The following is a 22,077-nucleotide window of genomic DNA, read 5'->3' as shown; positions in this document are numbered from 1 at the left end:
TTATTTTCATCTCACTGAAACATCTTCATTTTTATTTTTTGTATGTGTGTGAGTATGTGTGTGCTACTTGGCACCTGTGTGGAGATCAGAGGACAACTTTTTTGTACAATTTTTTTTTTCTCACCATGTGGGTCTCAGGGATTGAACTCAGGTCCTCACACTTAGCGGCAAGCACCTTTACTTGCTGAGCCATCTTGTTGGCCCTCTTTCTCAAGGATCCCAGCCAGGTAACAATCTTTCCCGAAATTAGCATGAACCTTCCCACATCAATTGGCACAGTAAGAATAGACCTCCGTGGAGTTCCCAGAGTTGACAATAACCATCACAGAATGCTGGTACCGTGGAGTGCAGGAGTCCTCATCACAGTATTGCTGTCTTTAGTGTGGAGCTGCTGGACCCGCCTTGCCCAGGACAGCAAGGCTGGAGTTTTCCCATTGACTTTCCCTCCTGTCTGTCCCCTGCAGGTGTCTGGGGCCAGGATGCTGAACGACACCACCAGCAAGGATTATGAGTATGAGTATGATCAGGAACAGTATAGTGACCTTCTGAACGTCCCCGTAGACTGCCCAGCTGGCAACTGCTTCTCTAATGATGCCTACCTCATAGTCCTGCTTGGCCTGTATTCAGTCATCTTCCTGGTGGGTGTGCCAGGCAACACCCTGTTGGCGTGGGTGACCTGGAAAGAGTCTCGCCACAGGCTCGGGGCCTCTTGGTTCCTGCACTTGACCATGGCGGACTTGCTTTGCTGTGTGTCTCTGCCCTTCCTGGCTGTGCCCATCGCCCAAAAGGGCCACTGGCCATACGGGACAGCAGGCTGCTGGCTGTTGTCCTCCATCACCGTTCTGTCTATGTATGCCAGTGTGCTGCTCCTGACGGGCCTCAGTGGCGACCTCTTCCTATTGGCTTTCAGGCCCTCCTGGAAGAATGCAGATCAACGAACATGTGGGGTGCGTGTGGTCCAGGTCTCCTCCTGGATGCTGGCCCTGTTGCTGACTGTGCCTGGTGCTGTCTATCGTAAGCTGCTTCAGGAGCACTATCCTCCCCGGCTTGTGTGTGGCACAAACTATGGGGGATCGGTCACCGCGGAAGTTACCATCACCACTGTTCGATTCCTCTTTGGCTTCCTGGTGCCATTGGTGTTCATGGCCAGTTGCCACGGCATCCTCCAACGGCAGATGGCTCGCCGCCACTGGCCCCTGGGCACAGCTGTTGTGGTGGGGTTTTTCATTTGCTGGACCCCTTTTCACCTCCTGCGGGTCATCATTGCAGTGGCTTCTTCACACTCCCCGCTCCTTGCCTGGGCCCTGGAGGCTGAGCCTTTGGTTACGGGCCTGGCCCTTGCTCACAGTGCTCTCAATCCTATTATGTTTTTGTATTTCGGAAGAAAACAACTCTGCAAGTCACTCCAGGCTGCATGTCACTGGGCCCTGAGGGATCTACAGGATGAGGAGGAAAGTGCCGTGACCAAGGTATCCACCAGCCAGGAAATGGTGTCTGAGATGCCGGTGTAGGCGGGAGGGATTTGGATTTCCTAGGCCAGCTCACAACTGTGCAGCTTCAGGCACAGCTGGATGCAGGAGCTCGGAGATGGCTTTTATTCTTCGTTCAATAAACATTCATTGTGCACTTGCTTGTGCAAAACCCTGATATAAAGGTGACAGTGGCTGGAGCCAATTCCTTCCCCAGGAGGTAGCACATTACAGAGGGAGACAGATATGGAAACAGTTGAAGGGATACGGACTATGTCAAGGGTGGGATGTTCTACAGAATCCAAAGAGGGTGCTGGGGACACTGAGTGCCTGCTGTACAAACCGGGACCTGAGTTTGCGCCCCATCTCCTACACAAAAGCTGGGTATGGCGATACACCTTTAACCCCAGCACGGAGGGAATAGGTGGACCCCAGAGGTTCTCTGGACGAGTGGTCTAGCCCAATAAACAAACTCCAGTCAGAGAGCCTGTCTCAAGAAATAGAGTGGAGCCAGGCATGGTGGTGAGAACTTTAATTTCAGCATTTGGGAGGCAGAGCCTGCAGATCTGTTTTAGGCTATCGGGATCTACATAGTGAGATCCAGGTAGAGAGTACTAGATGTCGGGTAGGCTAGCACCTTGAAAAATGGTAATGACTGAGCCAAAACCCAACTAATGGAGAGAGCATCCATGCTTAAGTCTGGGGAACTGTTCCAAGCAGACGGAGCAAACGCAGAGGCCTTGCTCTGGGGTACCTCTTCCAAGAAGCCCTCCCTGATTGCATCCCTCCCAGACACAAGGGCTCATCTCTTCAACACAAATGCTTCAGAAAAATCCCAAGTCCCCTAAAAGTGAGAGATGAACTCACTCCATCTTTTATATTTTTAGTTTATATCTATTTATTGCCTGTGTCTGGAAGCACGAAGGGAGTGGGGTAGAGGGGTGGTTAGAGGACAACGCCTTCCATCATGTGGGTCCTCGGGATTGAACTCAGGGTGTCAGGCTTGGCTGTAAGCATCTTTGAGCCTGCTGAGCCATCCCACCAGCCCTAAACTCCTCAGTCTTAGAAAGTACTGTATTTCCTCTGTCCACACACCAATTTATTTCAGCTGGTCTCTGGGCCTGTTGATATTGCTGATGCCTTTTTGTTAATTTATTTTCGAGGATTTTTTTTAAACGATTTTTATTTTTAAAAGTTCCTATGGCTATATATTGTACATCGAGAGATCTCCACCCTTACCCCAGGTTTGCAGATCTGTAACACCTATGGCATACTGTGTCCAGCCAACTCTCCTCCACAGATCCCTACAGCCTGGCTTTGGTCTTGGTTTTCTTTCTTGATTTTTTTTTTAAGATAGGGTCTCATAGAGCCCATGATGGCTTTGAACTCACTATGTAGCTAAGGATGGCCTTTAGCATCTCCTGGGTGCTGGGATTATAGTCCTGCATCACAACACCTGGTTTATGGAGTGCTGGGGATCAAACACAGGGCTTCATCCATGCTAGGCAAATGCTCTATCAACTGGAGTTCCTCACCATGGCATTCTAGGCAGCTGTCCTTGTACTGAGCTCCATCCCAAACTGTACTTGAACAATGTATACACCTGTCTGTGTGAAAAGTTCAAAGAATTTTTGGTTAATTTACTGGACCAGAGAGCCTCTTTAGAAAGCCTTTTGAAAAAAATTTTTTTAAAAGTATACTTTGAGAGTTTCTGTTTAATTCTTTAGCCTTAAAAAATGAAGGAGAAATTTCATGAGATCTTCTAAATGTATTTCTGTGCAATTATACATAAAATCACTTGATGTTAAAAATACTGTGTTTTGTTGTTTATTGTAAGCTTTCTCTGGTTCAGATTGTTGTGTAATAATTTTTCCAAACTGAAATAAGAGACACTCCTTAAGAATCAGGATGTAAACAACTCACAAGTCTCAGGATAGTCCTGAAACTGACCACATATACCAGGTCCCTTCTTCCACAAATGTTCTAATCTTCTTTATGCTGCTGTGATAAAGCACTCTGACCAAATCAATTTAGAGGAGAAAAGAGTTTATTTGACTTACACTTCCACATCATAATCCGTTATTGAGGGAAATCAGGACAGGAACTTGAATACAAAAACCATGGAGAAGCACTGTCTGCATGCTAGCTCTTTGCTCATGTTCAGATAGCTTTCTTATAGATCCCATGATCACCTACCTAAGGATGGTAACACCTACAGTGGGCTCATTCCTCTCATATCAATCAAGACAATTTCTCACAGACAGACATAGGCTAACCTGATGAAGGCAATTCTTCAACTGAAGTTCCCTTTACCAGGTGACTCCAGGTTGTGTCAAATTGACAGTAAAACTTAACTAAGACACCAAGCTTATATGAACAGTGTCTTGGAGTTTTATTGCTGTGAAGAAACACCATGACCACAGCAAGCCTTAGAAAGGAAAACATTTTACTGGGGCTAGCTTATAGTTTTAGAGGTTTAGTCCGTTATTGCCACAGTGGGAACTGTGGTGGCATTCAGGCAGAAATGATGTTAGAGAAAGATCTGTGAGTTCTACATCTTGATCTGCAGGCAGGAGACTATCTCACTGGGTATGGCTTAAACATGTATGAAACCTCCACTGTGACCAGCACCAACAAGGCCATACCTCCCAATAGTGCCACTCCCTATGGGCCAAGCATTCAAGCATATGAGGGCCTATTCATTCCTTTAAAAATTCCAAGCTCTGGTCCCCATAGACTTGTAGCAATACTGTAATGCCGAAATGCATTCAGTCCAACTTCAAAAATCTCCATAGTCTATAAGAGTTCGAAACTTATTTAAAAGTCCAAATTTAAAGTCTCTTCTTTGACCTCTTTTAACAGTAATTTCCCACAAAGTCAAAGTTAAAGACAGATCACGTACTTCCAACACAGGAAGGGGAGCATAGTGAGGGGATACTTGACCAAAGCAAGACCAAAAACCAGCAGGGCAAACCTCAAACTCTGCATCTCCGTGTCTAATAGCAAAGCACTCTTCAGATCTCCAACTCCCTTTAGCTTTGTTGACTGCGATGCACTTCTTCCCTTGGGCTGGTCCCACTCCATTAGCAGCCTTCTTTGGCAGGTATCCTACGACTCTGACATTACCAACGTCTTGGGGTCTCCAAAGCAATCGAGGCTTCACCTTCAGAACTTCATGCAGGGACACCCCTGCCACATACCCAGCCTCAGGGGCTTTCCTTAGTCATGGATGGAGATTCCATAACCTCTTTCTTGTATCCTTGATGCTAAAGCCAAAACCACATGGCTGAAGCTTCCAGGTTTTGCTGCTTGCTGGGGCTGAAACATGGCCCCCTTGTTCAATTACATCTTCACTAGCTTGCTTTCACTCCCTGATTTCCTTCACTACCTATACTTGACTGTCCTGGACCTATAGACCAGGCTGCCCTCAAATTCAGAGCTCCATCAGCCTCTGTCTTCCAAGTGCTGAGATTAAAGGTGTACCTCACCACACCTGCTCCTAAGCTTTTCTTTAATTTCCTTTCACATTAATTCCTTTCCACAAATTGGAAGCTTAGCAAAGTCCCCACCTTGCCCTGAGCTCACTGTTCCTTTTATTTCATTTAACAGCAGATTTTCTTTAATATTCTTGAACAAGGGATTTAGTCCCATTCTACTTCCTGGTGCCCCTTTTCTACTCAAATTGTACATTTTGTATTTTCCTTTCTCAGTTAGCTCCTTTTCATTATATATCTTCATATGATTGAACACTAATAGCTACACAACAGAATCAATACTTGGCTGTTTTGAGATTTCCTCTGCCAATGAAATTAACCCAAAACTATTCAGCCTCAGGAGAACTTTTTTTTTCTTTTTTTGGTTCTTTTTTTCGGAGCTGGGGACCGAACCCAAGGCCTTGCGCTTCCTAGGTAAGCGCTCTGCCACTGAGCTAAATCCCCAACCACTCAGGAGAACTTCTTATGTAAGGACAAAAAGCAGCCACATTCTTTACTACAATATCACAAGAACAGTTTCTAGGTCCCATACTAACTTTCACTTCCTCTGAGAAAGCCCCACAGTTCAAATCACCCCAGCACCACTGTCTTCCTCATTCCCGCTAGGATGGACCATTAACCCTACTATGTCAATTTAACTGCTTTTCTACTCCAAAGTCCCAAAGTCCACATTTCTTCAAACAAAAGTATAGTCAGGCCCCCACTCCTGGTACCAACTTCTGTCTCAGTTAAGGTTTCGTGCTGTGAAGAGACACCATGACCATGGCAACTCTTACAAAGGAAAACATTTACTTGGGGCTGGCTTACAGTTTTAGAGATTTAGTCCCTTATCATCAGCATGTAGGCAGAAATGGTGCTGGAAAAGGAGCTGGGAGTTCTACATTTTGAACTGTAGGCAGTAAAAGGAGACTGTCACACTGGGTGTGGCTTGAGTAGTAGAAGTCCTCAAAGCCTGCCTCCACAGTGACACACTTCTTCCAACTAGACCACACCCACTCTAACAAGGCCACACCTCCTCATAGTGCCACTCCCCATGGGCCAAGCATACAAACACATGAGTCTATGGGGGCCATTCCTATTCAAACCACCACACACACAGTGAAGGCTTCTGAAAGAGGAGACCTCTCCGACCTGTGGTGCTGCCTTTGGGCCATCCAGAGAGCTCCAGGGTTCCTGCCTTCATAAACCCTCACTTATGCTGGGGCAGCTGTAGTATGATTTGTTTTATGTGCCTGGCCCTTTAAGAGTCCCTGATGGCTAGTCAGCTGACTTTTGGAGAATGCTCAACCATTAGAACTGTTGACCCTGTGATCTTTAGTGTTGGTTGCCCCTTCCCAGGAGACAGAGGAGTAGAATTGGAGAGGGAAGTGAAGGCTGTTGAACCAAAAGCACTTGAGCTAAGCTAGAGAAGATACTGTTAGGAGACAGGAGAAGAACCCATATAACGTATTAGCAGCTACAAGTAGGCTTTCTGCGATGCTTCTTGTCATCCAGCCTCCCTGGAAAGTAACCCAAATAACCTCACTGGGTCACCAGGTTGGACTTTAGTGACACCCTTACTTTGGACTGTCCTCAGTGGTGGGAGTCATCATATGGTGGGAGTAAACGTTTGTTCATATCTCCCCAGAAATAGCCACACAAGAGAGATTATTTATGATTTCTTTTCATATGTATGGATGTGTTGGTGTGTGTGAGGTCTTCATGCAAACATGGTGTGTGTGTGTGTGTGTGTGTGTGTGTGTGTGTGTGTGTGTGTACGGGGGTACTCATTAGGTGTTGTCTTACAGTTTTATTGCTGTGAAGAGACAGAATGACCACGGCAACTCTTATAAAGGATAACATTTAATTGGGGCTGGCTTACGGTTTTAAAGGCTTAGTTCATTATCATCATGGCAGGAAGTACAGCGTCCAGGCAGACATGGTGCTAGAGGAGCTGAGGGTTCTACCTCTTGATCTGGAGGCTGCCAGAAGGTTCTCAAAGCCCAGCCCAACAGTGACACACTTCCTCCAACAAGGCCACACCTCCTAATAGTGCCACTTCCTGTGAGCCAAGCATTTCAATCCACCACAGGTGTGTTCCATATCAGTCTTCACCTTACAAATAAACAAACAAAACAACTAGAAAATTTTCGTGCTTTGGCGTTCTGCCTGTATGTATACTTGTGTGACAGTGTCAGAGCCCCTGGAACTGGAATTACAGAGAGTGGTGAGCTGGGAGTTGAGTGAGCACTAAGTGAGTGCTGGGAATTGAACTCCGGACCTTTGGAAGAAAAGCCAGTGCTCTTAACCGTTGAGCCATCTCTCCAGACACCTCTCAAAATTCTTTCTTTCCATTTATTTATCAGTGTGTGCATGTTATGCCACATACATTTTGTAGTGCACAAAGGACGACTTTCAGGAGTTGGCACTCTTCTTTCACTTCACGGGCATCAGGAATTGAATTCAGGTTGACAGGTGTGGCCATAAGGGCTTTTACTCGATGAGCCATCTTGCTGGCCCTCTGCCTTATTTCTTGGCAGTGTTTCTCACTGAGCCTGGGGTTCACTGAATCGTCTAGACTGCTTGGACAACAAGCTCCAGGGGTCTTCCTGCCTCCACCTCCTCAGTGCTTGGATTGCAGGTGTGTGAGAGGGTGCCTGGCTTTACACGAGTGATGGGGATGCATATGGAGGAACCATCTTGTAGCCCCTACTTATGTGGTCTTTAAGAGCTGTTTTCTGAGACAATGTCTCTCTCCATAGCCTAGGCTGGCCTTCAGATTCATGGCAGGCCTCCTTCTCCAACCTCTTGAGTAAGGACAGGGTTACATGCCCACACTGCCACAGCCAGCTTGGGCTGGTTTCTTAACACAATCATACTTCTTTAACTTCTCAGTGAATCTCAGCTCAGTATTGTTCCAAGAACTGCTTGCCATGCAACGGAGCTGGTGCTGGGCAGTGGCTTAACAGATTTGACATTTATTTCCTCCATTTTTCTTTCTTTCTTTTTTTTTTTAAATGTAGTTTGCCAGGTGATGGCGGCTCACACCTTTAATCCCAGCACTTGGGAGGCAGAGGCAGGTGGTGTAAGACTCTCAGAGAGAATCTTCCCTCAGGAGGGAGATCCTCAAGCCCAATGACCAGTCCGAGTCCACAGGCTGCAATCAGCAAGAGGATTTTTATTGATCAGGATACACAGGTATCTGTGGGCATCCCAGTCAATTCGGAAGACTGGCGCACCTAGCAGAGCCAGGGTGGGCTTTTTATAGTATTTTGGGGAGCAGAAGCAGGCTTACAGAAGCAGATGCATGGTTACAGGGATGTGATTGGTGGAGTAAATGAGGCATACGTGTATGTTACTTATTTTGGCTATAATCATAACAATGAGTTAGCAAAAAGTACATGGTGGTCAGGGCTTCCGGGGGGTCAGGGACTTTTCCTTTTTCCTGCCAGGTGGCCCATGGAGCAGTGCCCATAATTTAGTCTGGTTTCTGCATTTTGTTTTCTTTTCTGGGCTATTTTGTCTAAATGTTGGGTCAGCTTGTCCCACATATCTAAAAACTTACTTTTTACTTCTATAGTTGAGGGCCTTGGGCTTGTACAATTCCCTTTCTGGGAGGGGGTCTTTCAGTGGATCTCTGAGTTTGAGGCCAGCCTGGTCTGTAAAGTGAGTTCTAGGACAGCCAGGGCTACCTAGAGAAACTGTCTCAAAAACTAAAACAAGGGCTGGAGAGATGGCTCAGCGGTTAAGAGCACTGACTGCTCTTCCAGAGGTCCTGAGTTCAATTCCCAGCAACCACATGGTGGCTCACAACCATCTGTAAAGAGATCCGATGCCCTCTTCTGGTGTGTCTGAAGACAGCTACAGTGTACTTATATATAATAAATGAATAAATAAAAAATATTTAAAAAAACTAAAACAAACAAAACAACAACAAAAATTTAATGTAGTTCTTCTTTGAAAGATTAAAAATGTTTGGGGCTGGAGAGATGGCTCAGTGGTTAAGAGCACTGACTGTTCTTCCAGAGGTCCTGAGTTCAATTCCCAGCAACCATATGGTGGCTCCAACCATCTGTAATGAGATTTGGTGCCCTGTGTCTGAAGACAGCTACAGTATACTTATATACATTAAATAAATAAATAAATAAATAAATAAATAAATAAATAAATAAATGTTTAATGTATTCTGCCTTTTTTTTTGATGATTATGGCTGATTGGCTGATTTGGATCCCATATGAGTTGTTTTCCGTGTGTGTGTGTGTGTGTGTGTGTGTGTGTGTGTGTGTGTGTGTGTGAGAGAGAGAGAGAGAGAGAGGGGGTACCCGTGGAGGCCAGAAGGGGGCATCAGATTGCCTCAGACCTGGAATCACAGGTGATTGTGAGCTGCCTAATGTGAATACTGGAAACAAAACTTGGGTTCTCTGCAATAGCAGTCATCTCTCGGTCTGTTTCCCAAATGTTTGGTACTGATGTCTAATTTTTCATTCATCCCTATCTGGTGTGGTAGTTTGAAAGGTACGTACCCCATAGGCACATTTACTTGAACTCCTGATCACCAGTTGGTGGTGCTGTTTGGGAGTTTATGGAACTTTTAGGAGGTGGAGCCTTGCTGGAGGAAGCCTGGAGAGTCTACAGCCTTGCTTCACTTCCAGTTAGCTGTATAGACGCTGAAGATGTGAGCTCACCTTCTGCTCTGGCTGCCTGCTGCCATGCCGCCCCCACCAGGATGGACACTTCATTTGAAATGGAAGCATGGAAACACTCTCTTCCGTAAGTTGCTTTTGGTCATGGTGTTTGATCACAGCAACGCAAAGTCACAAAGACAGTACTTAGTATGCAGTTCAATCTTAAGTCAGTTTGAACACCCATCATGTGGAAATACGAATCTCAGGATGCTCCAAAATCCAAAAAAAATTTTTTTTTGGGGACTTATATGGATCAGGCCGGCCTAAAACTTGGAATGTAGCTGAGGAGGATGACCTTGAGTTTCTAGCTATTTTGCCTTCATCTCCCAAGTTCTGGGATTACAGGAGTGAGTCACCATGCTCACTGTCTTAGTTACGTCTATCTCTGTGAAGAGACACTGCTTATAGTTTTAAAGGGTTAGTGAATAACCAAGGTGGAAAGCAGACAGGTCTGGAACCCTAGGAGTCTTCGCCAGCCGTACACCCGCCACCTCAGGTCAAGATTAGGCCAAGTACCAGCTTCCCACCTTGGGTCAAGGCTAGGCCAAGTTCCATTCTCCACCCACAGTTCTCGGAAGGTGCAGGAACATTCTTGGAGAAACACAGAATACACTGATAGTCACCTGACCCTCTGGCCCCAGATAGAGCTCGCATGCATGTCATATGCTTGCTAGCCAATAGATTCAAAGGTCAATATGCTTAGCAATTAGTTTAAACTGTAACCTTGCTGATGTAACCTGTATCCCTACAAAGTATAAAAGCTGCTTGTTATAGCCATTCGGGGTCGCCTTCTAGTCACTCGCCACAATGGGCTGATTGAGGGTTGACTTTGATGTGCTGGAAAAATAAACCCCTTGTGTTTGCTTCGAACTCCGTTCTTGTGTCTCACTTGGGGGGTCTCCTGATAGTTAAGACTCATTTCGAGCCTTACACCCAACTCATATGGTCCAAACAGAATAATTTTCCCGTCTTTTTATCTAGGTGGCCACACTTCCAGTGGCCCAGACAGCTCTCTACCATCTCCCCTACCACCTCACAGGCTCAGCTGAAATAAGTCCTTGTAGCTTTTATAAAAGCTTCTGAAAGACCCTGAGATAGAGGAGACTCTCGCTCCAATCCTGAGGACACCCATCACCCCGCAAACACACGGGACTCAGTCTTGATGTAAAAACAAGAGGTTTACTCGGGATACTAGTGCACTGGGGCTCCACACGGTCCTCACGCAGGATGGATGTGCAGAGCCCGGAACAGCAGGAACATACAGTCTATATAGTCTCCACAAGGTCACACAGCTTCATTAGCTCAGCTCTTTCGGTGCCAAGGATATCTGACTAGGCAGATGTTTTTCGTCCTGGAGTTCCTGGGACAAGGCCGAAACCATATCAGGGCACCTATTCCAGTACCAAGGACGTCTGACTTGACAAATGTTATTTTTCATCCTCGGGTTCCCAGGACAAGGCCACAGCTATATCATCTGTTCTTGTGCCTGGGTAGCTTCTTGGAGAGTGCGTGGGAATGTGCTTTCTGTACTTTCTGGTCTAACGTCTAGGGGCTAAGCAGAGGCCAACTTAAAATTTTTCATTTTTAAGAAATGGCTGCACTGATGTCAAGCGGTGATCTTTCACTTCTCCTGGTTCAACTGCCTCTTGTTTTTGCTCAGCTCAATCTTTTTTCTTCTATTTTCTGGACCCTACTCCTACCTACTCCCCTTCTGCCAGCCTCTGCTGGCTTTTTGTATCTTCTCCTGTTCTCAGAAGCTCAAGGGGCAACCGGAACTGAGGGTCAAGGGGTCAAGCAGTTCTAATGGCTAAGCATTCCCAAAGAGCCAGGTGAGTAGCCATAGGGGCACATTAAATAAACCCATACTACATTTCCTCCTGTTTGTTTTGTTGGGAACATGCAAAAGAAGCTTACTTTAAGTACTACCATTTCGTTTTCAAACTCCATTTGATCATAGGGAGAAATTAAATTCAAGGTCCCTGGTCCTAGGGGAGCTGGCGACTTCCTGATAGCTGAACAGCTTCTGTTGTAAACAGCTTCTGAGTCCAGACATTTCAGGGACAACTTCTCCGTCTTGCTGGCAGGGTCAAACAAGTTCATGTTCCGAAGCTTAGGAACGAACTCCTATCTCACTTCTCCAAATGATTTCTTAATTGTCTGTTAACTGGTAAAGAATACAAAAATCAAACCAAGGTGCATAAGTTATAAAAACACATAAGCCTGTTATGCCCTAGTTAACTACATGCAGCTGACCCTCTCTTTTGTCCCCTTATCACTTCTGAGGACCTATTGTGGAGGGGAATGAGTTAAGGACCTTGAAGCCAGGTGCCCTGGATAGGGCTCAGTTTCCAACTCCCTTGCTTAACCCTCAATGTCAAAATAGGATTGGGTAACACTTCAACTCTCCCCAGCTGCCCCCCCCCCCCAGTGTTTCAACCTTTAAAAATGTTCAATCTCCCTTTGGGATGTAGTTCAGATCCCAGACTGGGCCCTTCCCTGAGTGCTCAGAAATAAAATAAAGCTTTCTTTCTTTTTTTCTTTTCTTTTCTTTTTTTTTTTTTTTGGTTCTTTTTTTCGGAGCTGGGGACCGAACCCAGGGCCTTGTGCTTCATTCTTAAGCTTCCCTGTCTGAAGTGAGTTTTCTCAGCCTCCTCCCCGAACCCAACAATTCTAGCTACTAATTATGCAGTTTTGAAGCTGCTTCTCCATTCCTTCTGATGTCTTTTCCGGGTCCGAGGAGTTTGATGGGATCCTTCTGTTTATCTCTCAGGAGCAGATCCACAACTGAGATGAGAACCTAACAGCGATGCATCCCTGTCTTGTAATGTGGGTATGCTTCCTGGACTTTTTGTATTCCCGGACTATCTTATCTTCTAGCATCTTGAGTTCTGGAGAGTTTCTTCGATGGAGTCTCTCAGTCTCTGCCCCTAGCTCTGTGAACCTTTAGTTTGCAGCCCCGAGATTAGCTTGCAGCCCCTACTTGGGCTATGCAGGATGTGCTATTCACTATTTGGCATGGTCTGTCGTAAAGTCCTGCTCACGGGCCCATTGTTGCTCTGCACTGTGGGTGGCTCTGTATTGCAGGAGACCAAAGTCCTGCTCACGGGCCTGTCAGTGGTCAGGTGCTGAACATTTCTTGTCCGGGCTTCTCTGGCTGGAAGGGGAAGGCAGTGACTGGTCAGGCTCTCTTCTTTGCTGGTTTTGGATCCATGGCTAAGGTTTTCAGAAGACCTCCTCTGCTCACCTCTGAGCTTTATCAGTTTTGATGTTATCCACGGCTTTTGTTTCCCCGGGAAATATAAACAAACCTGCATTCCCAACGCAAATCATTTGCTGACTTCCATTCTGAAGTTAACACATCCTTATAGTATATAGGATGATTACAGTTTTTTTTTCCTGTAATCCAGTGTGTCTCTCAGATGCTGTTGTCCCCCTTTCATTAACGTTCAGAAAATTTAAAGTTAACAGGGCACTATTTAGTCTATCCCTGAGGGTTTTTATTCCTTTTTGTTTTATAAACATTTCTTTCAAGGTGCAATTAGATCTTTCTTTTTTTTTTTTTTTTTTTTTTTGGTTCTTTTTTTCGGAGCTGGGGACCGAACCCAGGGCCTTGCGCTTCCTAGGCAAGCGCTCTACCACTGAGCTAAATCCCCAGCCCCCAATTAGATCTTTCTAGAACTGCTTTGCCCTGTCTTCTGGTTTTTGGTTCCTAAGCTTCTCTATTTCTACCCTCATTTTTTTTCTGGTTGCTCAGCCAGTGTTTTGTAAACAAAACAGCCCAAAATGAGGAAAAGGGAAAAAAAAAACTGCTATTAAAAACCATGCTGGGGATCTCCCAACAGTCTCAGTAAACACCCTTGTTGGCTTTTTGAAACAAAATATCTATTTCTCCATTTCCCGCCTTTTGCTCTATGATACTAGAAATCAAGTCCCCCCTCCCCTCTTCTGGCTGGGCACATTGGTGGCCACTTTTCTTTTAATGTTTCTTTTCCCTATAAATAGCCAGCCCTATGTCTGGCTAATTGTAGCTTTAATTTATTTTTCTTTAGCTACTTTGTGTGGGTTTTTCTCTAACTGTCTCCTAACCGTACCTTCTATGCCTCAGCTCAGCTTCTCCTGGCTCGTCTGCCTCTTATTTTCGCTCTGTTCAATCTTTCTCTTTCTGCATCAACTGGTTTCTCTAATTCTACTCTCTGACCCTACTCTTCTGCCACCTGGACTCCCACTCAATCCTACTATGTCTCCTGGACCCTTCTCTCTGTCTTTCAGGCTCTGCTAGTTTTTTAAATATCCTCTCCTGTTCTTAGAAGTCCAAGAGGCAACTGCTACTAAAGGTCATAGGGTCAAGCAGTTCTAACTTAAGTATTTACAAAATGTCAGTTGACTAGCCTTTGGGGATGCTTTAAAGAGCCAGGAACACAACCACACTGCAACTCTTCATTGTTCAGGGGCCACTGCTCTGCTCTTCTTTTTCTCATCTGGTTCCTGTAATGGCTATTCTTGTTGTCACGTTGACGAGATGTGTAATGAACGACGGTCCAGAAATGGAGGGCATACCTGTGGGGTGATTTTGCTTGGTTTGGATTAGATGGATCCACTTCTAGTCTACCTTTGAGGTAGGAAGATACACATCTTTTTTTTTCTTTTTTCTTTTCTTTTCTTTTTTTTTTTTTTTTTCGGAGCTGGGGACCGAACCCAGGGCAAGCGCTCTACCACTGAGCTAAATCCCCAACCCCGATACACATCTTTTGATCCAGGTTTGTTTTTTCTTTTCTTTTCCTTTATGTGTGTGTGTGTGTGTGTGTGTGTGTGTGTCTTCTGTTTTAATTGGATATTTTTTATTTACATTTCAAATGTTAATCCTTTTCCCAGTTTCCTGTCCATAAGCCCCCCTATCCCATCCAAATCCCCTTCTTCTATAAGTGTGTTTCCCCTCCCCATCCACACTACCTTCCCGCCTGCCCCACCTGACATTCCCCTACACTGGGGGGGGGTGTCCAGCCTTGACAGGACCAAGGGCTTCTCCTCCCATTGGTGCCCAACAAGGCCAACCTCTGCTACATATGCAGCTAGAGCCATGGGTGTGTCCATGTGTACTCTTTGGATGGTGGTTTAGTCTCTGGGAGCTCGGATTGGTAGGTATTGTTCTCATATGAGGCTGCAAGCCTCTTCAGCTCCTTCAATCCTTTCACTAATTCCTCCAACGGGGACCCCATTCTCAGTTCAATTGTTTGTTGCTAGCATTCACCTCTCTATTTGTCACGCTCTGCCTGAGCCTCTCAGAGATGGCTATATTGTCTAGTTTTGGTGGCTGTATATGTATGGACTGCATCCCCAGGTGGGGTAGGCTCTGAATGGCCTCTCCTTCAGTCTCTACTCTAAACTTTGTCTCCATATCCCCTCCTATGAATATATTTGTTCCCCCTTTTAAGAAGGACTGAAGAATCCGCAGTTGTCCTTCTTTTTGAGCTTCATGTGGTCTATGGCTTGTATCTTGGGTAATTTGAGCTTTGGGGCTAATATCCACTTTTCAGTGAGTGCATACTATGTGTGTTTTTTGTGATTGGGTTACCTCACTCAGGATGATATTTTCCAGTTCCATCCATTTGCCTATGAATTTCATGAAGTCATTGTTTTTGATAGCTGAGTAGTACTCCACTGTGTAGATGTACCACATTTTCTGTATCCATTCCTCTGTTGAAGGGCATCTGGGTTCTTTCCAGCTTGGCTATTATAAATAAGGTTGCTATGAACATAGTGGAGCTTGTGTCTTTGCTGTTTATTGGGGCATCATTTGGGTATATGCCCACAAGTGGGATAGCTGGGTCCTCAGGTAGTGAAATGTCCAATTTTCTGAGGAACCTCCAGACTGATTTCCAGAATGGTTGTACCAGTCTGCAATCCCACCAACAATGGAGGAGTGTTCCTCTTTCTCCACATCCTCGCCAGCATCTGTTGTCAACTGAGATTTTGATCTTAGCCATTCTCACTGGTGTGAGGTGAAATCTCAGGGTTGTTTTGATTTGCATTTCCTTGATGACTAAGGATGTTGAACATTTCTTTAGGTGCTTCTCAGCCATTGGATATTCCTCAGCTGAGAATTCTTTGTTTAGCTCTGTACCCCATTTTTTTTCTTTTTTCTTTTTTTCGGAGCTGGGAACCGAACCCAGGGCCTTGTGCTTGCTAGGCAAGCGCTCTACCACTGAGCTAAATCCCCAACCCTTCTGTACCCCATTTTTAATAGGGTTATTTGGCTCTGTGGAGTCTAACTTCTTGAGTTCTTTGTATATTTTGGATATAAGCCCTCTATCGGATGTAGGATTGGTAAAGATCTTTTCCCAACCTGTTTGTTGTCATTTTGTCCTAATGACTGTGTCCTTTGCCTTACAGAAGCTTTGCAGTTTTATGAGGTCCCATTTGTAAATTCTTGACCTTGGAGCATAAGCCATTGGTGTTTTGTTTAGGAAATTTTCCCCAGTGCCCATGTGTTCGAGGCTCTTCCCCACTTTTTCTTCTATTAGTTTGAGTGTATCTGGTTTTACATGGAGGTCCTTGATCCACTTGGACTTAAGCTTTGTACAGGGTGATAGGCATGGATTGATCTGCATTCTTCTACATGCTGACCTCCAGTTGAACCAGCACCATTTGTTGAAAATGCTTTCTTTTTTCCATTGCATGGTTTTAGCTCCTTTGTCAAAGATCAAGTGACCATAGGTGTGTGGGTTCATTTCTGGGTCTTCAATTCTATTCCATTGATCTACCTGCCTTTCTCTGTACTAATACCATACAATTTTTATGATTATTGCTCTGTAATACTGCTTGAGGTCAGAAATGATGATTCCCCCAGAATTTCTTTTATTGTTGAGTATAGTTTTCACTATCCTGGGTTTTTATTATTCCAAATGAATTTGCAAATTGTTCTGTCTAACTCTCTGAAAAATTGGATTGGTATTTTGATGGGGATTGCATTGAATCTGTAGATCGCTTTTGGTAAAGTGGCCATTTTTACTATATTAATCCTGCCAATCCATGAGTATGGGAGATCTTTACATCTTCTGAGGGCTTCTTCAATTTCTTTCTTCAGAGGCTTGAAGTTCTTGTCATACAGATCTTTCACTTGCTTGGTTAAGGTCACACCAAGGTATTTTATATTATTTGTGACTATTGTGAAGGGTGTCATTTCCTTAATTTCTTTCTCAGCCTGTTTATCCTTTGTGTAGAGGAAGGCTACTGATTTGTTTGAGTTAATTTTATACCCAGCCACTTTGCTGAAGTTGTTTATAAGGCTTAGTCGTTCTCTGGTGGAACTTTTGGGTCACTTAAGTATACTATCATATCATCTGCAAATCGTGATATTTTGACTTCTTCCTTTCCAATTTGTATCCCATTGACTTCCTTTCATTGTCTGATTGCTCTGGCCAGGACTTCAAGTACTATATTGAATAAGTAGGGAGAGAATGGGCAGCCTTGTCTAGTCCCTGATTTTAGTGGGATTGCTTCAAGTTTCTCTCCATTTAGTTTAATGTTGGCTACTGGTTTGCTGTATATGGCTTTTACTATGTTTAGGTATGGGCCTTGAATTCCTGATCTTTCAAGACTTTTAACATGAAGGGGTGTTGAATTTTATCAAATGCTTTCTCAGCATCTAAGATGATCATGTGATTTTTTTCTTTGAGTTTGGTAACATAAAGGATTTTGTTGATGGATTTCTGTATATTGAACCATCCTTGCATCCCTGGCATGAAGCCTACTTGATCATGATGGATGGTCGTTTTGATATGTTCTTGGATTTGGTTTGGAAGAATATTTATTATTTTTGCATCAATATTCATAAGGGAAATTGATCTCAAGTTCTCTTTCTTTGTTGGGTCTTCGTGTGGTTTAGATATAAGCGTAATTGTGGCTTCATAGAAGGAATTGGGTAGTGCTCCTTCTGTTTCTATTTCGTGGAATAGTTTGGACAGTATTGGTATGAGGTCTTCTATGAAGGTCTGATGGAATTCTGCACTAAACCCATCTGGTCCTTGGCTTTTTTTTGGTCGGGAGACTTTTAATAACTGCTTCTATTTCTCTAGGAGTTATGAGACTCTTTAGATGGTTTATCTGATCCTGATTTAACTTTGGTACTTGGTGTCTGTCTAGAAAATTGTCGATTTCATCCAGATTTTCCAGTTTTGTTGAATATAGGCTTTTGTAGTAGGATCTGATGATTTTTTTAAATTTCTTTAGATTCTGTTGTTATGTCTGCCTTTTCATTTCTGATTTTGTTAATTCGGAAACACTCTCTGTGCCCTCTGGTTAATCTGATTAAGAGTTTACCTATCTTGTTGATTTTCTCAAAGAACCAGCTTCTAGTATGGTTGATTCTTTGTATAGTTATATTTGTTTCTACTTGGTTGATTTCAGTCCTGAGTCTGATTATTTCATGGCTTCTACTCCTCTTGAGTGTATTTGCTTCTTTTTGCTGTAGAGCTTTTAGGTGTGCTGTCAAGCTGCAGATATATGCTCTCCCCTGTTTCTTTCTGCAGGCACTCAGCGCTATGAGTTTTCCTCTTAGCACAGCTTTCATTGTGTCCCATAAATCTGGGTATGATGTGCCTTCATTTTCATTAAATTCTAAAAAGTGTTTAATTTTTGTCTTTATTTCTTCCTTGACCAAGTTATCACTGAATAAAATGCTGTTCAACTTCCATGTGTACGTCGGCTTTCTGTTGTTTTTGTTGTTTTTGAAGACCAGCCTTAGTCTACGGTGATCTGATAGGATACATGGGATTATTTCTATCTTCTTGTATCTGTTGAGACCTGTTTTGTCACAGATTATAAGGTCGGTTTTGGAGAAAGTACCATGAGGTGCTGAGAAGAAGGTATATTCTTTTTTTTTTTAAGATTTATTTATTTATTTTGTATATGAGTACACTGTAGCTGTCTTCAGACACACCAGAAGAGGGCATTGGATCTCATTACAGATGGTTGTGAGCCACCATGTGGTTGCTGGGACTCAGAGGTGCTGAACTCAGGACCTCTGGAAGAGCAGTCGGTGCTCTTAACCACTGAGTCATCTCTCCAGCCTGAAGGTATATTCTTTTGTTTTAGAATGAAATATTCTATAAATATCTGTTAAATCCATTTGGTTCATAACTTCTGTTAGTTTCTCTATGTCTCTGTTTCGTTTCTGTTTCTATGATCTGTCCATTGATGAGAGTGGGGTGTTGAAATCTACCACTATTATTGTGTGAGTTGCAATGAGTGCTTTGATCTTTAGAAGGGTTTCTTTTATGTATGTAGGTGCGCTTATATTTGGAGCATAGATATTTAGGATTGAGAGTTCATCTTGGTGTATTTTTTCTTTGATGACTATGAAGTGTCCTTCCTTATCTTTTTTGATGACTTTTGGTTGAAAGTCAATTTTTTAAAGATTTTTATTTATTTATTATATGTAAGTATACTGTAGCTGCCTTCAGACACACCAGAAGAGAGCATCGGATCTCATTACAGATGGTTGTGAACCACGATGTGGTTGCTGGGATTTGAACTCAGGACCTCTGGAAGAGCAGTCAGTGTCTTTTTTTTTTTTTTTTTTTTTTTTTTGGTTCTTTTTTTCGGAGCTGGGGACCGAACCCAGGGCCTTGCGCTTCCTAGGCAAGCGCTCTACCACTGAGCTAAATCCCCAGCCCCGCAGTCAGTGTCTTAACTGCTGAGCCATCTCTCCAGCCCTGAAAGTCAATTTTATTCGATATTAGAATGGCGACTCCAGGCTGCTGCGGCGGCGGCCTCGGGCGCGCTGCTCGGCGCCTATCTGGAGCGCCACGGTCCGCCCGCGGCCTCGGACTTGCCGGCGCCGGCCGGGGCGTTGGCAGGCGGCCCCGGGAGCGGCGGCGGCGTGGTGGTCGGGGTGGCCGAGGTGAGAAACTGGCGCTGCTGCTGCCTCGGCAGCACCTGTTGGTGCCGGAGCCTCGTGCTGGTGTGCGTGCTGGCCGCCCTGTGCTTCGCTTCCCTGGCCCTGGTCCGCCGCTACCTGCAGCACCTCCTGCTCTGGGTGGAGAGCCTCGACTCGCTGCTCGGTGTCCTGCTCTTCGTCGTGGGCTTCATCGTGGTCTCCTTCCCCTGCGGCTGGGGCTACATCGTGCTTAATGTGGCGGCCGGCTACCTGTACGGCTTCGTGCTAGGCATGGGGCTCATGGTGGTGGGCGTCCTCATCGGCACCTTTATTGCTCATGTGGTCTGCAAACGGCTGCTCACCGCCTGGGTGGCCGCCAGGATCCAGAGCAGCGACAAGCTGAGCGCCGTTATCCGTGTCGTGGAGGGAGGAAGCGGCCTGAAGGTGGTGGCGCTGGCCCGGCTGACTCCCATACCTTTTGGGCTTCAGAATGCAGTGTTTTCGATTACTGATCTTTCCTTACCCAACTATCTGATGGCGTCTTCAGTTGGACTGCTTCCGACCCAGCTTCTGAATTCTTACTTGGGAACCACACTACGGACGATGGAAGATGTCATTGCAGAACAAAGTGTTAGTGGATATTTTGTCTTTTGTTTACAGATTGTTATCAGCATAGGCCTCATGTTTTATGTAGTTCATCGCGCTCAAGTGGAATTGAATGCAGCTATCGTCGCTTGTGAGATGGAACTGAAAACCTCTCTGGTTAAAGGCAGTCAACCGAATCCCAGTGGCTCTTCCTTCTACAACAAGAGGACCCTCACGTTTTCTGGAGGTGGAATCAATGTTGTATGACTCTTACAAACTGTGATTGTCGAGCGCCTACTCTGCTGTCCGGGCCTAGCAGTCACTTACCTAATGGCAGAGACAAGTGCCGTTGTATTATGGCACAAGCAAAACTGACTAGTTTTTAAATTGCACAATTTTCTAAAAGCAAGAATCATTTTCTGGGTCTGTAAATGTAGATGCAGCTTTGGCTGCCCCTTGTCATACCTGTAATGGCCTATAGGTGTGCACTTTAGTGTTTTTGAATTATTTTATTGCTGGGACTTATGAACAGAGAAATAACCCAAATTTTTTTTTCTGTTTAGTATCTTTATTTATAAAGCCCATGAATAGTTGTGTGCATCTGTCTTTAAAGATGAGTAAAAATGTACAGTTCTCAGTGGCTCACTGTTGGATGTTCTTTGCTTTGGCATTCTGTCCAGAAGGGTAAACTGTTTTGTTTATTGTTCACTTGTTTGTTTCAAGCAGGAAAACTTCGCTTTACTTTTCTTGCTTGTAAGAGAATAGATGTACTTTGGTCGAATGTATGTCAGCATTATGTCACTGTGGGCCATTTACAACTTTGCGTACAAGCGTAAATCCTACATTGTGGGACTGAAGTGCTCTTAAGACCCCTTTTATTTTCACTGTGTAATATGCAAAGTGAAAGGGACATTATTTAGCAGGCGACTCACAAGTCGAGCCTGCATTCTTATTTGATTATCCTGTTTTCACAAGTCGAGCCTGCATTCTTATTTGATTATCCTGTTTTCACCCTTTAGGCCTCATCCAAGGGCTGTCCGAAAGCACTCTTACCAAACCATTTCTCCCTTTTATATTAATAATTAGGCTTTGAAATTAACATATTATTCCTATAAAACGGTGGGCTTACCATTTCTGACGTTGTCATTCAGGTGGCCTTGTTTAGTCAAAACGCCTTGTTAAAAAGAAACAAGCTTTAAAATCACGTTTATAGTTTCAGTAAAGTACTTATAATATATATGTCTCTATAGTTTTCAGCTTTAAAACTATAAACAAACATTAATAAAAGCCCATGTTTGTGCTATCTGCTGTATTATTGCTGTTTTGTTTGGGGCTTTGATAATTCCTTTTCCCTGATGAGACTCAGGAATTCTGAAATGTGAAATCGTCTTGGTTCTTTTTCTCGGAGCATGTGTGTTTGCTAACAGCACATAGGACTTAGCATACAGTAATCTGACATGATTCACACAGCGAACACTCATTGATCAGCTTTACTTTTGAAGTAGTTAATTGCAAACTTAATGAATAGTTGATTTTGTTGGTTACAAATGAGACTGTAGTAATACGGTAACGTTTTCTGTTAAGTACTTGGCTTTTCTATGACTGTTCCAACCTGTCAGAAGTCTCTCCGCTGCCTTTTCCTGGCGGTAAAACCATTGCCCTGGTAGCTGCTGACATAGAGTAATCCTGTGCAAGCAGATTTTTCTAGCTTAACACCAGAGATGACTTTGATTGTGTTCACATACAAGGTTTTTGCCCAGTTCAGGTTGTTTTCCTTCCCTCCCTGATACGTAAATTCCTTCGCCTCTGAGTAGCAGTAGAAGACCAGAGTAACTATGACAAAGGCACCTGGTCTACAGCGCATGCCTGGCCTCCAGACCTTTGTTATCAGTAGAGAAACAACTATGTATACTTTGAGTCCTCACTGCCTGTTTAGTTTTATTTAGTTTAACCATCCCAATAAAGGAAATATTTGATTTGTTCTTGT

General features: G+C 44.3%; 2 protein-coding genes across 4 annotated transcripts in view; both read left to right on the top strand.

The window, feature by feature from the left end:
• C5ar2 (complement C5a receptor 2) overlaps window positions 1-3,280 on the top strand; it is a 15,027-nt gene extending 11,747 nt beyond the window's left edge. For 2 of the 3 annotated variants that reach the window (XM_006228352.5, XM_006228353.5), the window contains exon 2: window positions 465-3,280. In XM_006228352.5, coding sequence (XP_006228414.1) covers window positions 465-1,511 — 1,047 coding nt within the window. In that variant the 3' untranslated portion in view covers window positions 1,512-3,280. The remainder of the gene's footprint in view (window positions 1-464) is intronic. The other variant, NM_001003710.3, reaches the window with a different exon arrangement.
• Window positions 2,088-22,077, top strand: LOC120098270 (transmembrane protein 64-like). Its single transcript, XM_039097347.2, has 2 exons — window positions 2,088-2,094; window positions 19,348-22,077. Exons 1-2 carry the CDS (start codon window positions 2,088-2,090, stop codon window positions 20,355-20,357), a joined length of 1,017 nt encoding a protein of 338 aa, XP_038953275.1. The 3' UTR covers window positions 20,358-22,077.

This window comes from Rattus norvegicus, chromosome 1 (assembly GCF_036323735.1).
Source record: "Rattus norvegicus strain BN/NHsdMcwi chromosome 1, GRCr8, whole genome shotgun sequence".
Lineage (NCBI taxonomy): Eukaryota > Metazoa > Chordata > Mammalia > Rodentia > Muridae > Rattus > Rattus norvegicus.
Note: the sequence above shows the minus strand (reverse complement) of the source record. Positions and strands in the feature narration are given on the sequence as shown.